At 40.0% G+C, this 23,011-nt stretch overlaps 1 protein-coding gene across 1 annotated transcript in view; it reads left to right on the top strand.

Annotated features, from left to right (window-relative positions):
* fut8b (fucosyltransferase 8b (alpha (1,6) fucosyltransferase)) overlaps positions 1-23,011 on the top strand; it is a 255,849-nt gene that overhangs the window by 192,635 nt on the left and 40,203 nt on the right. The window contains 1 exon segment of the mRNA XM_034161646.1: positions 3,513-3,627. Within this exon segment, the coding sequence (XP_034017537.1) occupies positions 3,513-3,627 (115 nt within the window).

Consider the following 23,011-nt stretch of genomic DNA (forward strand, 5'->3'; position numbering starts at 1 on the left):
ATATTTGGCCAATATTATAGGTCAACTGACATATGGTCAGACTGCGATTGTAATTTAAGAAGACTGTTACACTTAATCAATCACTGGGTTTATACAACTGTTACTAGTACTTGTATTTCGGTTTGTGGGGTGGATGTGTGGAATGGGTTGAAGTTATACAGAAGCACTAATATAGGGTACTTTAAAAATGTGTACAGAAGGAACACTTTAAGAATGTAGGCTGAAGAGAGACTGATTTATGTGGCAACTTTGATTGTTTATATATTTATTGATGTTTTGTTGGGAACTGGGTGGATATTTGGATTGTAAATAACTAGATGGGATTTACATGGTGACGTAGTTAAATTGTCATTTAATATAACACATGAATTGTGACAAAGAGGTCAGCATTGATAAATGTGTACTGACCTTTTTGAGCATCATTTCATTGTTGACATATTTTTGATTTAGCAAACTACACAATTAAGATTCAAATTATCGCTCTTAGATTTTGAAGTAACAAATCGTTTTCTTCCCAGCCTCCACTTGTCTGATCCTGTGTGGGCTTGTGCATTATTTTGGAAAGCGACAAAGAGGAATTAACCATCATAAATACTGCATATTGTCCGTACTTCACTGTCACTTTACTGCATCTTCTCTGCATTGGCTTGGCCTAAATATGTTTGTTTGTTTGTTTGTTTGTTTGTTTTGGGGCAGATGAAGCAGCTGTTTTGTTGGTGAAAACTAATAGTGGTGCTACAGAGAGTAAAATCTGACTTTCATACACCCCAGTAACTGATCAATCACAGCCTGTTAGCACTGCAAGATGTCGTCCCCAGAATACAAAAAAGCATAAGGGACAAAAACAAGTCTCATATATTCCAAAAATGTATCCCCTGAACCAGCACTTGTAACATGTGTATTGTACAACAAATACTTGCTTGGTTTAGTGCTAGTCCCTGTAGTGTAATAACACATTGTGTTTCCATCAGGATTCTCTTGTAGGCCTGGTAGTGAGGCCAACAGAGGCTTTAGCACCTGGCAGTGATGGCATAGTGAGTTATTATTAGCGGCAGTATTATAATTCTTTTTTGTTTCCTTGTAATTTTTGTTGGATCAGCTTTTCTATAAAAGTTGCAATGCACGTTGTGATGGTTTTAGGTCTCTTTGGTGGGGGTGGGGGTGGAGTTGCTATGAAATTGCTGAACAATGAAAATTGCAAAAATACTTTCAGTCATTATTTTGTTATATAATTTCAATGTCAATTTATTTTCATTTATATAGCACCAAATCACAACAGAGTTGCCTCAAAGTGCTTCACACAGGTAAAGTCTAACCTTACCAACCCCCAGAGCAACAGTGGTAAGGAAAAACTCCCTCTGAGGAAGAAACCTCATGCAGACCACACTCAAAGGGGTGACCCTCTGCTTGGGCCAGGCTACAAACAGAACAATTCACGGACGAATATACAAGAAATGCTATATATATAATGCATTCAAAATTAGAATAGAAGTTGTTCAGGTGAGATAGTTTATTGAAAAGTATTTTTATCTCCATATCGGTATCATATTTTTTTTGAAGAAATATCTGTATCAATATTGCCCCCCCCCCCCCCCCCCCCCCCCCCCCACAAAAAAAACATTGGTTGGGCTTTTCTTTTTCCGTGTTTTTGTTTAACTGCTGTGAAACAATCACAAAATAACTTCTTGTTTGTCTGATTAAGTTTTGTTTAAGTGAAGACAGTCACATTCACGTTTTCCCTCGTTCTGACTGAAACATTCTCTCTTCAGCTTGTAAAATTGTACACGTGGTGCTCCGGTAATGACTACCTATGGATTTTATATGGGATTCATTTCACATCCCCAGCATGCGACATGCTTTTAAAATCTGTGTCATTTTTGTATTTGTTGCTTTGTATAGTTAGACGGTGTTAACCCTTTAAGGCCTTATGGTGTTAAATCGGATCCTGTCTTAATGTGCGATTGGCACTGCTTTAATATGAAAATGTCTTTACTATGAGGTACGTTTAGGAAGAGGAGCTTTACATGTGTCACTTCCTGCCTGCAGCAGTCAAACCAGCTGTCTCAGCAGCTCTCACTGGACTCCTGTCATTTTTCCAGTGAACACATCACCACATCTTGGGTACCATCCTAAAACAGCCGCATCTTATTGTTTGCATCAATGAATTCTGTGTGATTGATAATTACTATGACATAGTCTGAATGTGAATGCAGAGAGTTGTCTACCACAACATACTGTGTTAGAGTTGAAGGCAAATATGACTATAAGCTCGAAGTGCAGATGAAAGAATGTAGAGTATTGCAGCACTTGCGGTATTCGCCTGACCCGACATTTAAAGGAGCAAAAGTGGACAAATGGGTACTAACTCAGCTGTTTGATGTTTGTTTTTTTCCTGCATTATTTCTTTTAAGAATAAGCAAGAAAACAAAAACAGCCATTAAACATAGATTTAAAGTGTAGCATTTGCTGTCGATGCAAAGATAAATAAGCTGCCACTGGCAGCAAACCAGGTATCATTAGACTGGAAACCAAAACATTCCATTAGGAAACCCCAAAAACAGAAAGGCCAAATTAAAGTTGGCCACAAAAAGCACCTAAAATAGCCTGTACTGTTCTCAGACAACACCCCCAGAGAGATGAGACAAAGATAATCTTGTAGGAAGGCGATGGCACTATTGTTCCATTGTGGTTTGCGTTTGGTTTCCAACGGAATTAGTTCCGTTGAATTTGTTGTTAAGGTGACTGCCGCAAAAAAAAAAAAAACTTTAAAAAAATAGGATTGGGATATCTAGTCATAATAGTTTTGCACCTAACTAGTCAACTCGTTTTCTTCAAGTCATCCAGTTGGGTAAAGGCCAAGGACAGGACACGTCTGAGACGAAGACACACTTCATATTAGTGTTTCATGGTAACTATGGGGTTATCTGTAACCAATTCCATAAAATAGCAATTCTAAATATCCCTGGTATGCAAATATAAGCCATATTTTGCCATTGGCCTATGATGTTGAGTTTAAACAGATTTTTCTCAAATTCAAATCATTTTGAATGACCCTCACTCTTTCCACCACATTTGATCCAAATAGCTAAAGCTTAGAGTTGGCACTTCGAGCTTATATTTGGTGTTTGTTTTAACCATGATATTCTGTGGCCGACTGTTGGAAATAAATTGATGTCCAAATATTTATGGACTTGTAAGTGCCTAATTGGGCCAAACACTGTTTTGTTGACTTGGCACACATTAAATGACTGATCGGCTGTACTGAAGAAAATTGTTACTGTCAACGTTAGCCGCTAACACAAACAGTTAGCATTTGATGCTAACCACGACTGATAAGGTTAGCATGAATACATATGCTAGGCTTTAATATGGCCCGTCAAGAGTCAAATGTGCCAAGTCAGTGTAACAGTCTCCAGTATAAATGGCAGTATGTTGCACATCTGGAAAATCTCTCTGTCCAACATAAAGATAAATAATTAAAGGTATGTGGATGTATATGTGTTTGGCTGCAGGTCAATCATGACAGATTTGTACTACCTCAGCCAGGCAGACGGACTGGGCGAATGGAGAACAAAGGAGGCAAAAGACCTGTCGGATCTGGTCCAGAACAGAATCACCTACCTACAGGTATTCACTGATGGACCTAACGTTCTGGCGGACAGCCTCAGACTAAAACCTAATTTCTACTCAGCTGTAAACACGGGCCACCTGCCCACATTTATTTTATCCATATTTGTGTCTGTTCTCTGAAAGCTTGCGCATATGAACAAAACACAACTGTTCCAACGGAAATCATGTGGGCAGTAGTTTGAGTGAGACACAGCCTTAGCCAAAAGGATGTTAGGAAGACCTTCAACAATAGTGGAAACACACACACACACACAAAACCTCTTTGACTGTCATCATGTTTGATGTTGTCAGAGATATTTGAGACTTACAGTGCCCTCTAGTGGATGTATTGCCTGAAATCTTTGCCAACCTTAAGGACATATGGAAGTATCTGGGCAGTGACTGTTACGTCATTTGAAATGATCATATCAATTTATGGACCTAAATGGAGCACAAATGCGTCCTACATATCTTTCGTGCATGCATGCGTGTGTGTTGCTAACAAGCAGCAGTCTTTGTTGTTGAAAAATAAAGTCAATGTAAACGTGCCAAAACCTGTAGTTCCTTAAATGACCTCTTTAGGCTGACTCCAAAAGAGTGTCATTCATCGTAGAAGCCCATGTTAAAGTCTCCAACTGTACAGCAGAAATAAACATCTTTACAGCCTAGTATAAAAATGGTTTAAGTCTCTGTAGTTACTTCCCCGTTCTTGCAGGTGTATGGGGTGAATTTATACTCACCAGTTTTACATGGTTGTAAGATAAAACCTGATGGATAATTAATGCTTTCACTTTGATTGACACCTAGTGTGTGCTGGGTTTGGTCAATGATGGCACCTGTTAGCAGAAGCCGCCAGCTGCTGTGGATTCAACCGGTTTGATCCTTTGTGGGCAAATGATGCGTACCTGAGATAATGTGGCTTGATGTGTGGTTAAACAGACCATCACATGAATTTTAGTATTATTTGCAGTAATTTGTATCGTTGCACAGTTAGCATTAATTAGCAGGTATGAAGAGCTTGATGATGTTAGCTGCATTGTTGTACCATAATGAGGCGGTATACCGGTCATGGTTTTTAATGGCCAGCACCCAAGCCACCCACCATGAGAAACACTGCTCAGTCAGTAAAAATGTCTTAGTCAAACACAAGAACTGAAGGCTACCTAGCTTGTTAGTCTCATCAAGCTTGGTAACTTCAAGATAGGTGGACTGTTTTGGCTACATTGCTTCTGCCCAGGTCATGCCTGTTTTGCTTACACTTAACTTGTTTGCAGTCGGCTGGGAGTTAGGTGGCGTCAGGCACGACCAGTATGGAGGCATCTACAATTACTGCCTTAAATGTTTACCGACACTTTTTAAACTGTACTTTATTCACACACACACACACATATATATATATATATATATATATATATACACACACACACACACACACATAGTTGTATGTAAAAGTTCTAAACCATGACAATCTTTGTTTTCAGGTAATTTGAGTTTTTGTTTGTTTGTTTGTTTGTTTGTTTTTTTTAATCAGAATGTATTTGTTATTTTTCAAAACATACAGAGAATGTTAAGAGCTGGCAGTTACATTTAGAGATAATTCTAAAGAGTCAAATGTTTGTGCAGAATGTCCCACCAGTTCAAGGTCACATGTACTGTGTGAGTAATGTGAAGTTTAAAAAAACAAAAATCAATACAGAACAACACACACACACACAAAAGCAAATATTAAAGTAATCCCACCCACCCTCCCAACCTGTCACCACCAAGATAGGATATTAACAACATGTGCCATAGATACACAAATGCGACCATAAAAAAATAAATAAATAATTTCAAAGAGCTGGACACAATTGCATAAAACGTCTCCATGTGTTCTCAAATCCACTGAGATTCTGTTTCAATGAAAACCTTAATTTTTCTAGTTTTAGACAGGACATGACATCCTGTAGCCACTGTGAGTGCAGAGGAGGGTTAGGATCTTTCCACTTGAAGAGAATGGCTCTACGTGCTATAAGTAATGCGAAGGCCAAAGATTGTTTTTTCCTAGCGCTCACATGTGGCTGATTTTCCAAAACACCAGAAAGTGCGAGTACAGAGTTTTGTTCCAAATTAATATTGAATGCCTGGCACAAAGTGTTAAAAATGTTCATCCAGAAGACCTGAAGGCATGAGCAGGACCAAAACATGTGACAAAGGGTGGCCTCACTCAAATTACATCAAATGCACAGAGGACTGACTTCAGGATACATCGTAGACAACCTGGCCCTGGAGATGTGCGCTCTGTGCACCACCTTGAATTGAATCAGACGGTGCCTAGCACAAAAGGAAGAAGAGTACACAAGTTTAAGTGCAGAGGCCCAGGTATCATCTGACACAGCGTGACCCAGGTCTTTCTCCCATGCATTTTTGAATTTATCAGCTGGTGAACTTTTAAGATCAAGCATGATGTTATACAACTTAGAGATGAGACCTTTGAAAGGTTTAGATGATAGTATTTTGTCCACCATGGTCTCCTGTATATAATTTGAGTTGTTTAGAGGCTCCCATGTTGCCACTCATTAGAAAAAATGCAAAGAAGGGAAACATATGCAAATGTCCACCTTAAATATCCTTTCTCATGATTGGATTCACCTGTGTAAGGAGGTCAAGGGTCAGTGAGCTTACCAACCCAATTTTGTGTTCCAATAATTAGTGCTAAATGTATTCAAAACAATAAAATGACATGGGTGACCAAATTTATGCACCTGCCTAATTTTGTTTAAATAATTATTGCTCACTTTCTATCAGTGTGTTCGTCTGCTACAACCCCTGGCAAAAATTATGGAATCACCGGCCTCGGAGGATGTTCATTCAGTTGTTTAATTTTGTAGAAAAAAAAGCAGATCACAGACATGACACAAAACTAAAGTCATTTCAAATGGCAACTTTCTGGCTTTAAGAAACACTATAAGAAATCAGGAAAAAAAATTGTGGCAGTCAGTAACAGTTACTTTTTTAGACCAAGCAGAGGGAAAAAAATATGGACTCACTCAATTCTGAGGAAACAAATGATGGAATCATGAAAAAAAGAATGCTCCAACACATCACTAGTATTTTGTTGCACCACCTCTGGCTTTTATAACAGCTTGCAGTCTCTGAGGCATGTACTTAATAAGTGACAAACGGTACTCTTCATTAATCTGGCTCCAACTTTCTCTGATTGCTGTTGCCAGATCAGCTTTGCAGGTTGGAGCCTTGTCATGGACCATTTTCTTCCATTTCCACCAAAGATGTTCAATTGGATTAAGATCCGGACTATTTGCAGGCCATGACATTGACCCTATGCCATGACATTGACCCTATGTGTCTTTTTGCAAGGAATGTTTTCACAGTTTTTGCTCTATGGCAAGATGCATTATCATCTTGAAAAATGATTTCATGATCCCCAAACATCCTTTCAATTGATGGAATAAGAAAAGTGTCCAAAATATCAACGTAAACTTGTGCATTTATTGATGATGTAATGACAGCCATCTCCCCAGTGCCTTTACCTGACATGCAGTCCCATATCATCAATGACTGTGGAAATTTACATGTTCTCTTCAGGCAGTCATCTTTATAAATCTCACTGGAACGGCACCAAACAAAGGTTCCAGCATCATCACCTTGCCCAATGCAGATTCGAGATTCATCACTGAATATGACTTTCATCCAGTCATCCACAGTCCACGATTGCTTTTCCTTAGCCCATTGTAACCTTGTTTTTTTCTGTTTAGGTGTTAATGATGGCTTTGTTTTGTTGTGCATTTTCGATTTTTGAGACATATTGCTTTAAGTTTTCTGTCTTGACGCTTTGATGTCTTCCTTGGTGTACCAGTATGTTTGCCTTTAACACCTTCCCATGTTGTTTGTATTTGGTCCAGAGCTTAGACACAGCTGACTGTGAACAACCAACATCTTTTGCAACATTGCGTGATGATTTACCCTCTTAAGAGTTTGATAATCCTCTCCTTTGTTTCAATTGACATCTCTCGTGTTGGAGCCATGATTCATGTCAGTCCACTTGGTGCAACAGCTCTCCAAGGTGTGATCACTCCTTTTTAGATGCAGACTAATGAGCAGATCTGATCTGATGCAGGTGTTAGTTTTGGGGATGAAAATTTACAGGGTGATTCCATAATTTATTCCTCAGAATTGAGTCCATATTTTTTCCCTCTGCTTGGTCTAAAAAAGTAACCGTTACTGACTGCCACAATTATTTTTCCCAATTTTTTATAGTGTTTCTTAAAGCCAGAAAGTTGCCATTTGAAATGACTTTAGTTTTGTGTCATGTCTGTGATCTGCTTTTTTTTCTACAAAATTAAACAACTGAATAAACATCCTCCGAGGCCGGTGATTCCATAATTATTGCCAGGGGTTGTATATGATATATTTAACTGAAATTTCTGATCCAGACAATCAATGATTTATAAAGGAAAATTATGAAAATTATCAGGGGTGCCCAAACCTTTGCATACAACTTATATTAGTGTACATTACATATGTCATATTTAAACAATTTTTGTGGTGTATAAGATGTCTTTTTTTTGTGGTGTACAGAAGATTATTGTATTCTGTGGCCTTCTCATTTGAAAACCTGTGTGTGACATCACAAAGAGTTCATCCAGTGTCTGTACAGCCGATGGTCACTTCCTGATGCCTGATTCCACCTACACGCGGCCACACTGTGAGCATTCATGCTAATCCTCCACCTTCCCACCGGCAACCACATGTACGCGTTTTGGCGCCGTCTTTCACCTGGTTGTCATTTGCACAATCTGTAGGTGTCAGCATTAGTTTTGAGCATAATGCAGGTGAGCGATGTGACAGCAGCCTGTTTCAGTGCTCTGATCTGACAAGGAGGATTGTTGTTGCTCGTCAGCTCTTTAGTGACACTTAGATAAACACACGTACAGAGAAACAGATTGGCACACTCGTACTGTATGCTGAAATGCAAAAAAAAAGAAAAAGAAAACACCTACACGGTGTGCAGATGCACACAGGCAGGCAGGCAAAAATAGACGTGCACATGCCAACGGCCATATGTTTGAAGCCCCCACTCAAACAACGAGGCCCCGCCCCTGCCTCTCCCTGCGTCTGGTGCTGTCGGGTCTGCGGTCAGGCGACACAGTGTGGCGTCGGCGCTCCCGCAGCATTAATGAGCCGGCATGTTTGAAGAAGAGGTGGGGCCGGGCGGAGACAGCACCGCTAACAGCAGCTGTCACCAGCGCTGAGGGATCACGCCGCTCCACCAGCTGCCATCAGTAATTCATCACACATTGAATCGTGCACAGATGGATTCACCCACACCTACACAGGAGTCTGCGCACAAGTGCACACGTGCGCGTCTCCATAAGATTGATGCTCATATGCAAAGAAGTGGTCCGCGCATCTCCTGGTGTCTCTCACACAGGCACAGACAAACACGGGTAATCACGTTTCCATGTGTACACTCGCGGATGCAGCCCCCCCCAATCCTGCTGTTTCGGCTGCCACGTGAGCTTCATTCCCGTTTTAAATAACTCCATCTCTGTCCCATCTGTCACCTAACAGCACCCCACGAATGTCGCCGGCTCCTTGAGATGGATTCAGCTGTTGAGTTTTTACGTAGCAACATAATTGCTAATTTGCAAGATCATGTTTTTGATGTGGGGAGGCAGATGCTTTACACTAAATGGGTTGCAGATTTTTTTTTTTAGCAACATGCAACTTTGCTGACTGTAGCTCTTAATTATTCCATTAAAAAACAGTGCAATCATAGTTTATTCTCTTCTGTGTTATGTTTCGACACCAGAGGGCAGAATCAATTAGAACGCATCAAAACATTTGTTTCATAACATTTAATGACGTACTGAGGATTCAGCACAGCGCACGATGTCTTCCTTTTGATACAGATTCCAAAACAATGTTTCAAAATCCATATGTTGTGAAGGTTTTCAAACTTACTGGATCAGTGATTTGATTTGCAGTGCTGACAAAGTTTTGGTGCTGTCCCAAGTCAGACGTGCTATCCATTGTGTAATTTGAGTTTTACCTCCCCTTTCTTTTAAATGTGTTCTCCTGTATTTTCCAACATAGTGGACATTGTGCTTGTCCTGCATTTGCTAGCGTAATGGGTTAGCTGGGCAGAGTGCTGCTATAAACAGGAGTCCAACTACATGAGTTTCAGTCACAGTCGGTCATAATTTTAACTCATTCATAATCAGCCAGCATGTGATGGATGCTTAGAGGGGGGTATTATGGGGCTGTTCCACAGAGCGCTGTTCCTTCCCATGTAATCCTGATTCGCAAATTGGGGCACATTTTGAAGTATTACAGTAACTTCATGAGCAATCTTTTGTCAGTCTCAAACAAACTTGGTATACGTAGTATTTACGGCCATCATCTGCACTAGATTTGAAATCAGGATCCAATTTTTTAACTGTTCAAAAATTTCAACCATATTCTCTAAATTCTTGCTAGTACGTCATAACTTCCTGGTATTCGTCGTCTTAACGGCTTAAAGCATGTTTGAACGTCTTTATAGGGGGTATTCATAGTGACTACGGGTTGAAACTTGTTTGATCATGCTCTGTCGGGGTAGATATTTAAAGCAGAAGCATCGCCCTATGGAATAGCCCTGTTGCACTGGCAAATCAAGATTTATTATTTTTGATCTTGTCAATCTGGCGCCTTAAACAACATCTGTCACTGGCAGTGGTGTGCTATTTCAACTCCAACATCCTTTTTCAAGCCTTAACATTGCATTGCATGGTTGCAAACACATTCCGTCTTGTTACACTTTTACAACAATTATTGTTGGTGATATTTAATTTCTGAACAAACAGAGCAGAGCTAATTAGATATTAAATAAACATACCCAGAGCTAGCCATATTTCTTTAGACGTACGTCTGTTTCAACCATTATGAAGTAGATTGTATTAGTTTGTTGACTTTTTTTTTTACTCTCCATGTAGTTTCTCTGTTCGATGTACTGAATTCCTTCCTCAATTGATTTTAAGTTATTTCTCACTTACAAAGCAAAATAAACATGTTAATGGAAGCTACACTGTCTACTCATTGGTCGAAAGTGTTTATGTTCCGAGGTAAACCTCAAGGTGGCGTCTTGGGAACCCAGCTTGACAGAGATACTGGCATCAGTTTGTGCTAGCTTTGATGGGAAGCTTTTTGTTGCATATTTTGAAGTGTTTTTGGATCACAAAACAAACTCTACTTCTCATTGCATTCTGATTATGAGTGCAGATGTCCTGATCTCATTTCAAAGATTGGTATCGGGTCCGAACAAAGCATTTACAGATGGATCGGAATCTGCTTTATTAAACACAGGTCTCATTCTAATCTGTCCACACACGCAGTCCATTGTGGATATGACATCTCAACATCACAGATGTCTACTACTGCTTTCAGTATTTGCTCACCACCAGCATGGCTGTGTGGTTCAGTGTTTTCAAAAGCATAGCTATGCTCTGGTTCGCTTCAAATACGGTTTATTTTTAAAGGATGGTGCTTCACTCTTTATAGTTTCAGTGTAGATTTCTGTTTAACTGTATTCTACTGCCCTCTCTTCTTCTTTTGTAGCATTTACTGACAGGTAGCACATTGTACCACCAAATGGACATGATGGTGTACTGCTACCTCCTCTTATGTTTTACCACACATTTAACTGTCATTACTGACAGAACTGTCAGAATTAATCATCACATCCCCCTTTCTTTGAAGTGAATTCTGTGACAGTGGTGCACCATATGGAATTGATGAACCAATTAACAAAATTCAGTTTCTTCACTTCATTTTTTTTTTCTTCAAAAGCTTAAAAACAGACAAGCTTCGTTGATTATAAGTTGTTTTTTTTACTTAATGTATCAACTGGGAAACACTTTAACATACACATACTCGCAGTGCGCCCTGTGTAAGTGTATTATCTAGGACAGCCGTTCCCAAACTTGAGAACACCAGGGCCCACTTTGATATCTGAACATCATCTGGGGCCCATCCAGAACCTTTAATCACAGTTTTGATAGACTCATGAAACTAAAATGAAGTATTCCATATATATTAATCTAGGTCAGACAAATGAAGAATAACACATAATTTAAATCTCATGGCTGTTTTATAATTTCTGATTACATTTGAAAAATAATCAAATACTCATTCATTCATGCATTTATTTTCTGACACTTATCTGGATCTGCGTCGCAGTGGCAGAAGACTAAGCAGCTCATCCCACACTTCCCTATCTTCAGCCAAGTTCTCTTGAGATGTTCCCAGGACCACCCTAGGGAGGTCTTCTATCCGGCGAAGCAGCAGCTCTACTGAGTCACTCCCTGAGTTATTTGAGCTTCTCATCCTGTCCCTGAGTGTAGGCCCAGATGCTGTTCTTGTCCATCGGTTTTGATGAGGACCATTGTTGTCATCCAGTGGAAAAAGAGAGGGAGAGCTCTTGATGATGATGAGGTACATCAGTGAGTGCGCAGATGGCTGTATAGTCCTATTTGTGCACAGAAGGTACGCTGGCAGTGGGGGTAGGTGATGAGGGGAACATCATCAGGGAGACTGTTGGACCGTGACTTCCTGGCCTGTCTCTCCTGGTCTGACGCAGCAGTCTTGTTGGCCTCACATACTTTGGCACGTTTGTGTACAGCAGAGTGCCATTTGTCCCGGTGCTGTGCATTTTCCTCCCAGGAGTCAGGGATGCTTTGAGTGTCTTTAAAGCCTTTCTTCTGACCTCCTTGGGACCTCTTCCCTTGCCACTTCCCTCTTCACCAACGGAGGAATCTCATTTCTCCCACTTATGTTTGTGATCTTGTTCTGTTGATCATTACCAAAGGTTTGCAACCATTGGTGAGAATCAAGAGCCTCACCTTCTAGCACTTACTAAATTTTTTTTTTTTTTTTTACCAAATTTTAAGCATCATTTCATCTCTCATGGCCCACCTGCAGGACTTTGTCAACCATTGATGCAGGAAAATGGAAGTACTGGATCGGGACTCAATGTCTGCAGATACCCACTATGAAATGACTAAAATAATAAAGAAAAAAAATCTTTAAGGCGTCACTAATTATGAGCGAACTGTACTGCAATTCATTTTGAACCAGGACAAGCCTGAATATTTGACTGAATCATCATTTGTTTGTTTTTGCCGTGTGAAAGATTCAACTACTGTCCTTAACTTCCAAAATTAAACGACACTTATAAACGCTTTTGGGGCAATTGAAATGAGCCAAAAGGGAGCATATGTGACATTTAAATGGTATGAGCACAGTAGATACACAACTCATAGGCACGTTTTGTGCAGATATCCAGCCAGGTGTTTAACTACTGTATCAGAGGAGGTAACGCTAGCAAGCACGTGGTTCAGTTGCGCCAAGAATAATGAACCGTTTTGCACCATGTAGGATTATTAATTCTCTTCCCGGTGTGGAAAGGGACTGTTGGAATGTGTGGTCATTTAATTTGTACTTGTGTTCCTCTGATCTTATGACATAGGTCAAACTTACTAGGATTCTCAGTTGGGTACGACTGTAGTTCGTAAGACAATAGAGAAAATTTTGATATTCTTGGAAACTGCATAATGATATTTAATGCAAAGCCTGGGTGACAAAACAACCGCGATATGTATCGCGATGCACAATCAACATCAATCAGAAAACTGCACGAGAACATTCTATGGTTTCACTGATATGCTTCATCTGGCACTGCCAGGTAAATGCATCAAGTTCGATTTCCATGAACACACCCCAAACTTGCGCCCTCCCTCACTCCTAAACAGCCAGTGGCAGTTTTTGATAACATAACGTAGCTTGGAACGAGTGACATGCAAACAGCCAACCATTTAACAGGTCTAGAGTTGGGTTGCAGTATCGACATGTGACTCAACCAGAAGTCCATGCCCACTGGGGAAATACAGACCTTTAAAATAAAAGTTCTGAAAAAGATGAATTTTGTTTTCCAATACAAATAAAGAATTGTGAAGGATTACTTCCTGTCGTCTGTAGTAGTCTGTGTTGAGCACCACTGACAATATCTTGAATGTTCTAAAATGTAATTATATGTTATAATAAAGTAGGCCAACTGCTGTGTGTACAAGCAACAGGATTCCAGCTACTGCTGATAACTTATCACAATAAATGTATTTTTCTGTAACATCATGTTGCCGTTCAGCCACTAGCAATGGACAATGGAATCATCCAACTGCCTGACCGTAGTTGTTGGTAAACCTGGTGCAGCGGATAACTGAAAAAAAGGTTCAAATGGTGATGCAAGCACCAAATTTGGCACACATACTCCTTAGACATTACTCTTTTAAAAATGCTGAGTAGCCACATGAACTTTAAATAGGTAGCCAAGTAGGGGTTAGTTAAATAATTACACAGGAGTCAAAATTAAAAGATGCTCCAATCATATTGAAACCTATACCATATTATTTGTCTGATCATAAAGATTCCAAAAGGTATAGCTTGGACTATCTGTGAATGAATGTTCTGGAGTTATGGGATAAAAACAGCAAGAATGCCCCCTGTACAAACTGAAATTGACCTCTCTCAGCATTTTTGCCGTTTTTACCCCATAACTCCAGAACATTCATTCACAGATAGTCCAAACTATACCTTTTTGGAATCTTTATGATCAGACAAATAATATAGAATACCTTTCAATATGACTGCAGCATTTTTAAATTTTGTAATACTTCAATTGATCCTTACTTGGCCCCTATTGAAAGTTCATGTGGCTACTCTGTATTTTTAAAAGAGTAATGTCTAAGGAGTATGCGTGCTAAATTTGGTGCTTGCATCACCATTTCAAGGATCCCTCTGTACATATTCACTTATCTGCTGCACTATGCTTCTTAAAGACAATGAAACATGGCACCCTGATGGGTTTATTTCATGTTCTGCCCACAGCACACCCATGACGAAATAGGACAGTAAATGCAACCTCCTTGTACCCTACACCTTACTTTCTACTGATTGTGTACTGTGTATATCATAAAGTAGAGTTCAACAAACCCCAAGTACTATAGATGTTAAAGACTTACCCCACAGAATTAAGGAAATACATAATGTCCAGAAAATTAGACACTAACTTTCAATGCAACACGGTATTATTATCCCTCACCACAGAGATGTTTCCATTCAAACACATTTATTGCATCTCCATCCAGGTGCACATTCGTGTGCACAGTCACCTGAAATCTTCCAGGATTGTGAGTTGTGTACTAGTCCTGCAAGAGTTAGACGATTTTCCACATGCTGTCTGATGTTTTTGTTCATAGTCATCGCAGACAGCATTAGTAGGACAAAACTACTGAATCAAACTTTATGAAACAAACATGCATCTCAATCGTTAAATCATTAAAAGGCTGCCCAGCGCTGCACTTTCTTTGAAGAAATCAACCCCCCGGGTGATATTGGCTCCATCGTTGCCTTGTCTTCAAACTGTTTTCACTCGTCTTTCAAGGTAGTTGTGCCAGTAATTTTATGTGAGCTATTTTGCCAACTTCACTTGTGTTTTATTTGCAGTTTCATGGCCAGTAACTCACCACAAACCACAATCAGAGCCAGTTCTTCCCAGCTTGCACAAGCGGCTCTAATCGTTTGCAAATTTTTATTCATTCAAATTGGCCGGGGGGCAACCACATTTTCCCCTGTGAAAATTTTTAATTCTCTCTTTTAAATTGTTCATTCTGAAGCCAGTTTTTGACACTGTAATTGTTTGTTGAAGCATTTATCAACAGCATCCGTATTTACATTCTACTTATTATTTGAAACAAGAAGAATGCAAAATGTGATTTATCATATTTTTCCATACTACAGGTCCTGTTGTATTAACTTGTTTCGGTGGTCTTGCGACTTATGTATGGAAAAACATACTGCTTTACTATCTATAGCCACAAGATAGCAATAACCGTCATAAGAGCTTGAATAAATAGAGGGAATAATCTTAATATTAAACTTGTTTGGACTGTATGGGACAGCGAGAACAGCTTGGCTAAGGTAAGGCAAACTGTCATGTTTTAAAGAGTTCTAGGACAACAATATGATAATATCATATGGCTTGCTTTGTGATTAATTGTACTAATGAACCATCTGAGAAATTACCGCTGCACTATTTCCATTGAGTATAATTTTAGTATGGTTTAATTTGTTTATTAGTACCGCTGGCAGTAATTAGCAGATGTCGAGAGCTTGGCAACTCCATTGTTACTGAGGCAATATGTGGGTCATAATTTTTAACACCGGCACTGAAGCCCTTGATGAAAACCATCACACAGTCTGCAAAAATGTGCTTTGTAGCTCCTGAACCAAGGTTGGCCTGTTAGCCTTAGCTTGTTTTGTAACTCCAAGATGGTGGGACACACACACACAGAGATATATATAAATATAAATTTTCCCACCCAGACAATGAAAGCATCAAGGGAAACAAGCTCATTGATGGCATAATGTAATCTGCAACATCACCACTAGATGACACTAAATCCTACACACTGTAGCTTTAAGAAAATGCATGTCAACATGAAGACAATTGAAGAAGGAGAGCCGCCCATGTGCTTACTACCCACAAGTACTTCCAAGATGACTTTTACTGCTTGTGTAAATGTAAAACACTGTCCATCCTGTGCACCGCAGGTCTGCTTTCTTCTCAATTCTTGCTAATGTAAAACCACAGCATGCAGCTCTCTTTCAAGTCGTTTTTGGACTTGGATGTCACAGCAGCTAATTATAATACCTTCCCTCCTATATTCTCAGCTCAGCCATATTTCTTAGATAAACAACATCTCTGTGGCCTCCGTCAGCTGAACCACTCCGCAGCAAAAAGCTCGCTATCTAAACCGGCACTTGACCCGCGATACAGAGCGGTACTTGTAAGCTGCCTTTGTGTGCGCATCTGCTGTCATTATGGTTGAACGGTTTCTCTCAGTAGTTCAGAGTCATTCCGGCCTCATCATTAGGAGCCAGGCATCCAGCGGCGGCCTTCACGCTCGCCTCATGCCACGTATCAAACTCGTGTAGTGCTTGTGGTTCCAAAGCTGAGCTCTATTGACAGAAAACAAGCCTTCAGCGAGTATTTTTGTCAAGATGCTGCTGCAGTTTTTTGCTACATGATGTTAGCGCACATCATACGCGGGATTTAGTGAAACTACTGCATGTAGACCTCAAACCTTGTCGGTGTGCCAAAGTATAAAGCTGGAACTATGAAGATTTGTGTTCTTACAATTTTTGTTCCTGTTGTCGTAATTTAATAGTAGACACATTGATTGTATAGATAGAATGAAGGATGACACAGCAAAAAATTCACACTCACAAAGTGTGGTGAATGAGATGGACTTTAACACAGTCAATGAAATAAAACAAAAAATATACCTATTGTACGCTGAAGTGGTTTATTTACAAGGTTTTAAAAATATGCATGTGTAACTGTTAACTTTTAGCCATAAACAGCGGTGGCTATAACACAGTTAGCCAAGTGCTGCAATTAAAGCTACTAGCTGTAGGATTTAGCATTATCTTGTGGTCAGGTTGTAGATTGCGTTATGCGCTTGATGTTCACAATTTTGCTTCACTTCCTGTTTTCGATTGATGGGGAGTCATGTGCAATGCCTTTTGTTGTTATAAGCAATATGTATACTCTTTCATTGAACAAAAATGATGGCTCCCAAGCTTGATAGCCTGCACTAGCAAACAGTAAACAGTGTGTGCGCAGGGCGTGGCTCTCTTGGATCTTGGATTTTTTTTTTTTTTTTTTTTTTTTTTTTTTTTTTTTGCATTCTTAGAAATCAACATTTCTCAACATTGCACCCAGTGAGTCAAAATTTCACACATTCTCAACAAATGTTGGTTTCTCAGAGTGCAAAAGATGCCCTACTTTATCTGGGTCATGCTCAGAACTTCTCAATCGCCCCTCGTGTATTCCATTTCTGCTAATAAATCAAATCAAATCAATTTTATTTATATAGCGCCAAATCACAACAAACAGTTGCCCTAAGCCGCTTTATATTGTAAGGCAAAAGCCATACAATAATTACAGAAAAACCCCAACGGTCAAAACGACCCCCTGTGAGCAAGCACTTGGCGACAGTGGGAAGGAAAAAAATCCCTTTTAACAGGAAGAAACCTCCAGCAGAACCAGGCTCAGGGAGGGGCAGTCTTCTGCTGGGACTGGTTGGGGCTGAGGGGAGAGAATAATAAAAAAAACCCAAATTCTACACACGGTAGGCTTTTCTAAATTTTTAAATAAATAATCACGTTTTCATTTTGTTAATGGCTTTTCATTTACTGGCGTATCACAAGCTGGGTTTCCATTCCAGATTTGCACAAAAGTTTTGCGATATTTTTAAAATGTTGACAAAACAGAATGTGACAGCATTTCCATTAAGTAATGGAATGTGACTGCTGGGTTTTGTGTTCTCACGATAACTGTCTTTTTTGTGAGGCTCTTGCATGAACTGTTAATCCACTCAACATGGTAACAGAATGGTAAGTCCAGCTAAATATTGTCAGTCCTGGATGGTTTTTTCCATCCAGTGTTGCCACAGTGTCATCTTTTATATAATTTAACAAGCGCTCCATTTCTTACGCCATGCACAAATACAACTTTGTGTATTTTAGAATGTCGTGACCTGTAATAGTGGAAAAGTGTTTCCATTGCTCACTCACTCACTCAACTTCAACCACTTATCCGGGACTGAGTCACGGTGTGTTTCCATTGCTGTTTTTCAAAATAAGTCTTATTTAAATCACTTAAAACCACCCATATGAGCATTTAAAAAAAATGTTTCAGTTAAGTGAAGGAGTTCAAGTACCTCAGGATCTTGTTCACAAGTGAGGGGACAGTGGAGCGTGAGATTGGCCGGAGAATCAGAGCAGCAGGGACTGTATTGCATTCGCTTTACCGTACGGTTGTGACGAAAGGCGAAGCGCTAGATCTACTGGTCAGTCTTTGTTCGTACTCTCACCTATGGTCATGAGAGTTCGGTCATGACCGTAAGAACTAGATGGTGGGTACAAATGGCCGAAATGCGTTTCCTCAGGAGGGAAGTTTGGGGTCCCCTACTGGAGCTGTTGCCCCCACAACTGTCAGGGCGTGAGGTGGCTTGACACAGGTAACAGGTGGAGGCCAATGCAGACTCACAGGCATGGCTGATTTTGATTGATAAAATGCTTACCTGTTACACAAGTATGGGGTTCAGTACACAAGAGGGCAAGCTTACAGGCAGAGGTAGCAGACATGGTGCAGGCTGAGACTTTGTCCATGAACCAGGCAGGGTTCGTACACACGGCGTCAAGGAACAAAACAGGCAAACAAAGGCAGAGTCAAAAAAACAAGCTGAGTTCTGGGTAACGGCCAGGCGAGGTCGGAGTACACAAGCAAGGTCAAAAAATATACAAGAGCAAACAGGACAAGAACGAGAGGCAAGAAAGTGCACAGAGTCACCAATCGGGCAGTGAGCTGTGGAACTGTGAGGGTTTTAATAAGGAGCAAACTAATCAGATTGATATGAAGCAGGTGTGGAGGGGAGGTTCTGGAAAGAGGTGTGGTTTAGTGAACAAAGAAGAGGGAAGAAAGGCAAGAGAGTGCGGGAGGGCAAAACAAAGCGGTGCAAAGCAAGAGAAGTGAGTGACAGAAAAACTAACTGTTAGAAACATGACATGCTCAGATAATGTGAGCAAAACAAAAGGGGCAAACCTAACCTAAGAAGTCAAAAAGGGGAAAACAAGTAAACTAATGATTAAAGCTAGAATGGAACTGCTATGACTGGTACAGAAAGTGAATATAATAAAACTGGAAAAACAAACTTTTGGTTAAACAGAGAATAAGTAATGAACAGAAAACAAAGCCGGTGACTACTGAATAATGCAATAAACAACAAATGGAACATAATCTGATGAGCAACACTGAAGATTAAAAAAATAACAAAAACCTGTGACTAAGCATTATGCAACAAATGTGATAAACAGAAGGAACACAAGGAAAAGCAACAAATAACTGAATGACTGCAAACTAAATGATGAGGTGCTGAAAGAAACCACTGACTAAATAGTAAACAAAGCAAAACAATAAATAGAACCAAACTGAGACTTACATGATAAAGTATGAACTAATCAAAAGCAAAACCAGAAAATCACAAAGGAAATACGGCAAAGGCTAAGACCTAAACCCCAAGCCGGGGCCGAGCATGACAACAACCCAATTCCGGATAAGCAGTTGAAGATGAGATGAGATATTTCCGTTAAGCATATTTTTGATTCACTACTTCAAATTGCCCAATTTTGATGGTTATTGGAAACCTGTGTACTGTTAAGGGACAAAGGCAGTTCTGTGAAATTGCCTTTTCCGAGTTCTTTTTGTGCAAGTTTACTTTTGCACCAACAAAAGTGTACTCTGGCTGCCAAATTTTATAACTTGGTGGCGATGTGCAGAGCTGCAGTAACTACAGAGGCATAAAGCTGATCAGCCACAGCATGAAGTTATGGGAAAGAGTAGTAGAAGCTAGGCTTATAAAACAGGTGAAACTCTGTGAGCAGCAATATGGTTTCATGCTGAGAAAGAGCACTACAGATGCAATGTTTGCTCTGAGAATACTGTTGGAGAAGTACAGAGTTGGACAGAAAGAGTTACATTGTGTGTTTGTGGACTTAGAAAAAGCTTATGATAGGGTGCCAAGAGAAGATGTTGTGGTATTGTATGAGGAAGTCTGGAGTGGCAGAGAAGTATGTTAGGGTAGTGCAGGACATGTACAAGAATAGTGTGACAGCGGTGGGATGCGCAGTCGGAATGACAGACTTATTCAAGGTGGAGGTGGGATTACACCAAGGATCAGCTCTGAGTCCTTTCTTGTTTGCAGTGGTGATGGACAGGTTGACGGATGAGATCAGACAGGAGTCCCCATGGACTATGATGTTTGCAGATGACATTGTGATCTGTAGTGAGAGTAGAGAGCAAGTTGAGTCTAGTCTGGAGAAGTGGAGATATGTTTTGGAGAGAAGGGGAATGAAAGTCAGTAGAAGCAAGACTGAGTACATGTGTGTGAATGAGAGGGAGCCCAGTGGAATAGTGCAGTTACAAGGAGTAGAAGTGGTGAAAGTAGATGAGTTTAAATATTTGGGGTCAACTGTTCAAAGTAATGGAGAGTGTGGTAAAGAGGTGAAGAAGAGAGTGCAGGCAGGGTGGAGTGGGTGGAGAAAAGTGGCAGGAGTGATTTGCGACCGAAGAATATCAGCAAGAGGGAAGGGAAAGTTTACAAAACAGTAGTGAGACCACCTATGTTGTATGGTTTAGAGACGGTGGCACTAACAAAAAGACAGGAGGCAGAGCTGGAGGTGGCAGAGCTGAAGATGTTGAGATTCTCTTTGGGAGTGATGAGAATGGACAGGATTAGGAATGAACATATCAGAGGGACAGCTCAGGTGGGACGGTTTGGAGACAAAGTCAGAGAGGTGAGATTGAGATGGTTTGGGCATGTGCAGAGGAGGGACCCAGTGGAGCTGAAATACCACCATCAAGACGCGAATGAAGTGTGCTTTTTTTCTTTGAGCTTTTTTTCCAGAGGGTTTAGCAAATATATGGCATGAACTATCTCAAAAACCATGTATGAAGGAGACTAGTGAAGGAAGCCACTAAGTCTGATGACTCTGAAGGAGGTAAAGGCTTCTGTGTTTGTGACTGAGGCAACTCTGCACAGTGTAATTTTGGTCTGCTGCACCACTGGTCATAGCTTCATGGTGGAGATTTAAATAAAAGAAATCAGGTCAGATCTGGGTTTGGGTCTTCTGTGTGCCTTCTGGCAAATGTTTCCTGAAATTTCCTCAGTTTAAGAAAAGTCATTTCTGTTCCACTTGACTATGAAGCTGTATAATGGTGATGCAACTTCGTAAGACTAATATTTACGGAGAAATTATAGATATTAGGTAACACGAGTGAGCAGTGAACGTTAATATCACCATTAATCAGTCCCTGAACAAAGGAAACATCTTAACCTTTCCAGTTGTAAAACATGTCATGAACTAAATGAGCCAAATAATAAATACAACTAGAAGCACTCAGAGAGTGCAAACCTCCGCCAAGGCCATGGGGTCACTGACGCCATAACATCTACATGCCGTGAAATCATTGAACCTAAAAAAGTCTAACAATGATGTTTGCTCAGTAGTAAAAAAAAGTTTCATCTGCTGTAACTGGATAGCATGTATCCTTAGCACTTGGCATCACAGTTTATTGCAACTTGCACCTTTTCCAGAAGCTACTGTCGTCTGAGCACTGATATTGATATTGCATGTGCTTATAGACAAAAACAAATAAGAGACAAAATTCAATTTATTATTCATCTAAACTGCAAATATATGAATTTTTTAACATTTATGAAGCACTTCTCTAAACAAGGCCATAGGGTCACTGACCCTAAAGAGATTCCCTCCTTGGCACAGCGATCTATTTCTTTTTGTCTCTTTCACTAAAATTGTATATAATAATCATTAGATTATTAATATATAATAGAATAATAGAAATATTACAATTTGAAAACAAATGCACCCGAACGTGATGACAGCTGCAACTGCTTAATGCTAACTTTTAACATTGAAAATGCCATAGACATGCTAGCACGTTAGCATCAGGATCTGGATCGTGATCCGGATCACCACTAAAATTTAATCACTTGTTCCTGTTGTCATTTCCAACCACATCCACAAAATTTAATCAAATTCATTCAAAACTTTTGAGTTATCCTGCTGACAGACAGACAGACAAACAAACAAACGCGATCGAAAACATAACCTCCTTGGCGGAGGTAATTATTCACAAATTTTCTTATTTAACCCTCCCGGGCCAACGCCATCGTATATGATGGCAGAGTACAAGTTTTACTAAATTATAAATAACTTTTTAATGTTATGAGATAGAAACTTACTTTTTTTGCTGAAAAGTTAACTCTGCGGACTTTTGAGCCAGCCGTCCATCATGTTTGTGCTCCTCATAGAATCTGTGTGATGACGTGTGCAAGGTGAGTGTCCACCATCACATGTATTTCCAATATCCTATCGTAGGGCAGAGCAGTCTCACATGGTAGGCCAAAGATTGTTAGGAGCAACAACCGAGTTACTTTTGTGAATATGAATGCTGTTGATTAGTCCTCTGGCTGCTGGCTCCATGTGTAAAAGCGCAGCGTTGTGCATATGAATTGGGGTGGGGGGGTGTTAACAGGGCCTCAAACTGTGAAGATAGGTTGTTTACAGTGCAGGAACACATTCCAAGAGGGAGTCAAACTCCATGGAAGTAAAGTTTGTGATTTAGGCCTTTGTGTAATAGCAGACAGAAATTGCTTTGAGATGTGGCATAAAGACAAACAAAACGCATAGACCATTTTGTATATATTGGTAAAAATGTGCA

The sequence above is a fragment of the Thalassophryne amazonica genome, chromosome 21 (genome assembly GCF_902500255.1).
Source record: "Thalassophryne amazonica chromosome 21, fThaAma1.1, whole genome shotgun sequence".
Classification (NCBI taxonomy): domain Eukaryota; kingdom Metazoa; phylum Chordata; class Actinopteri; order Batrachoidiformes; family Batrachoididae; genus Thalassophryne; species Thalassophryne amazonica.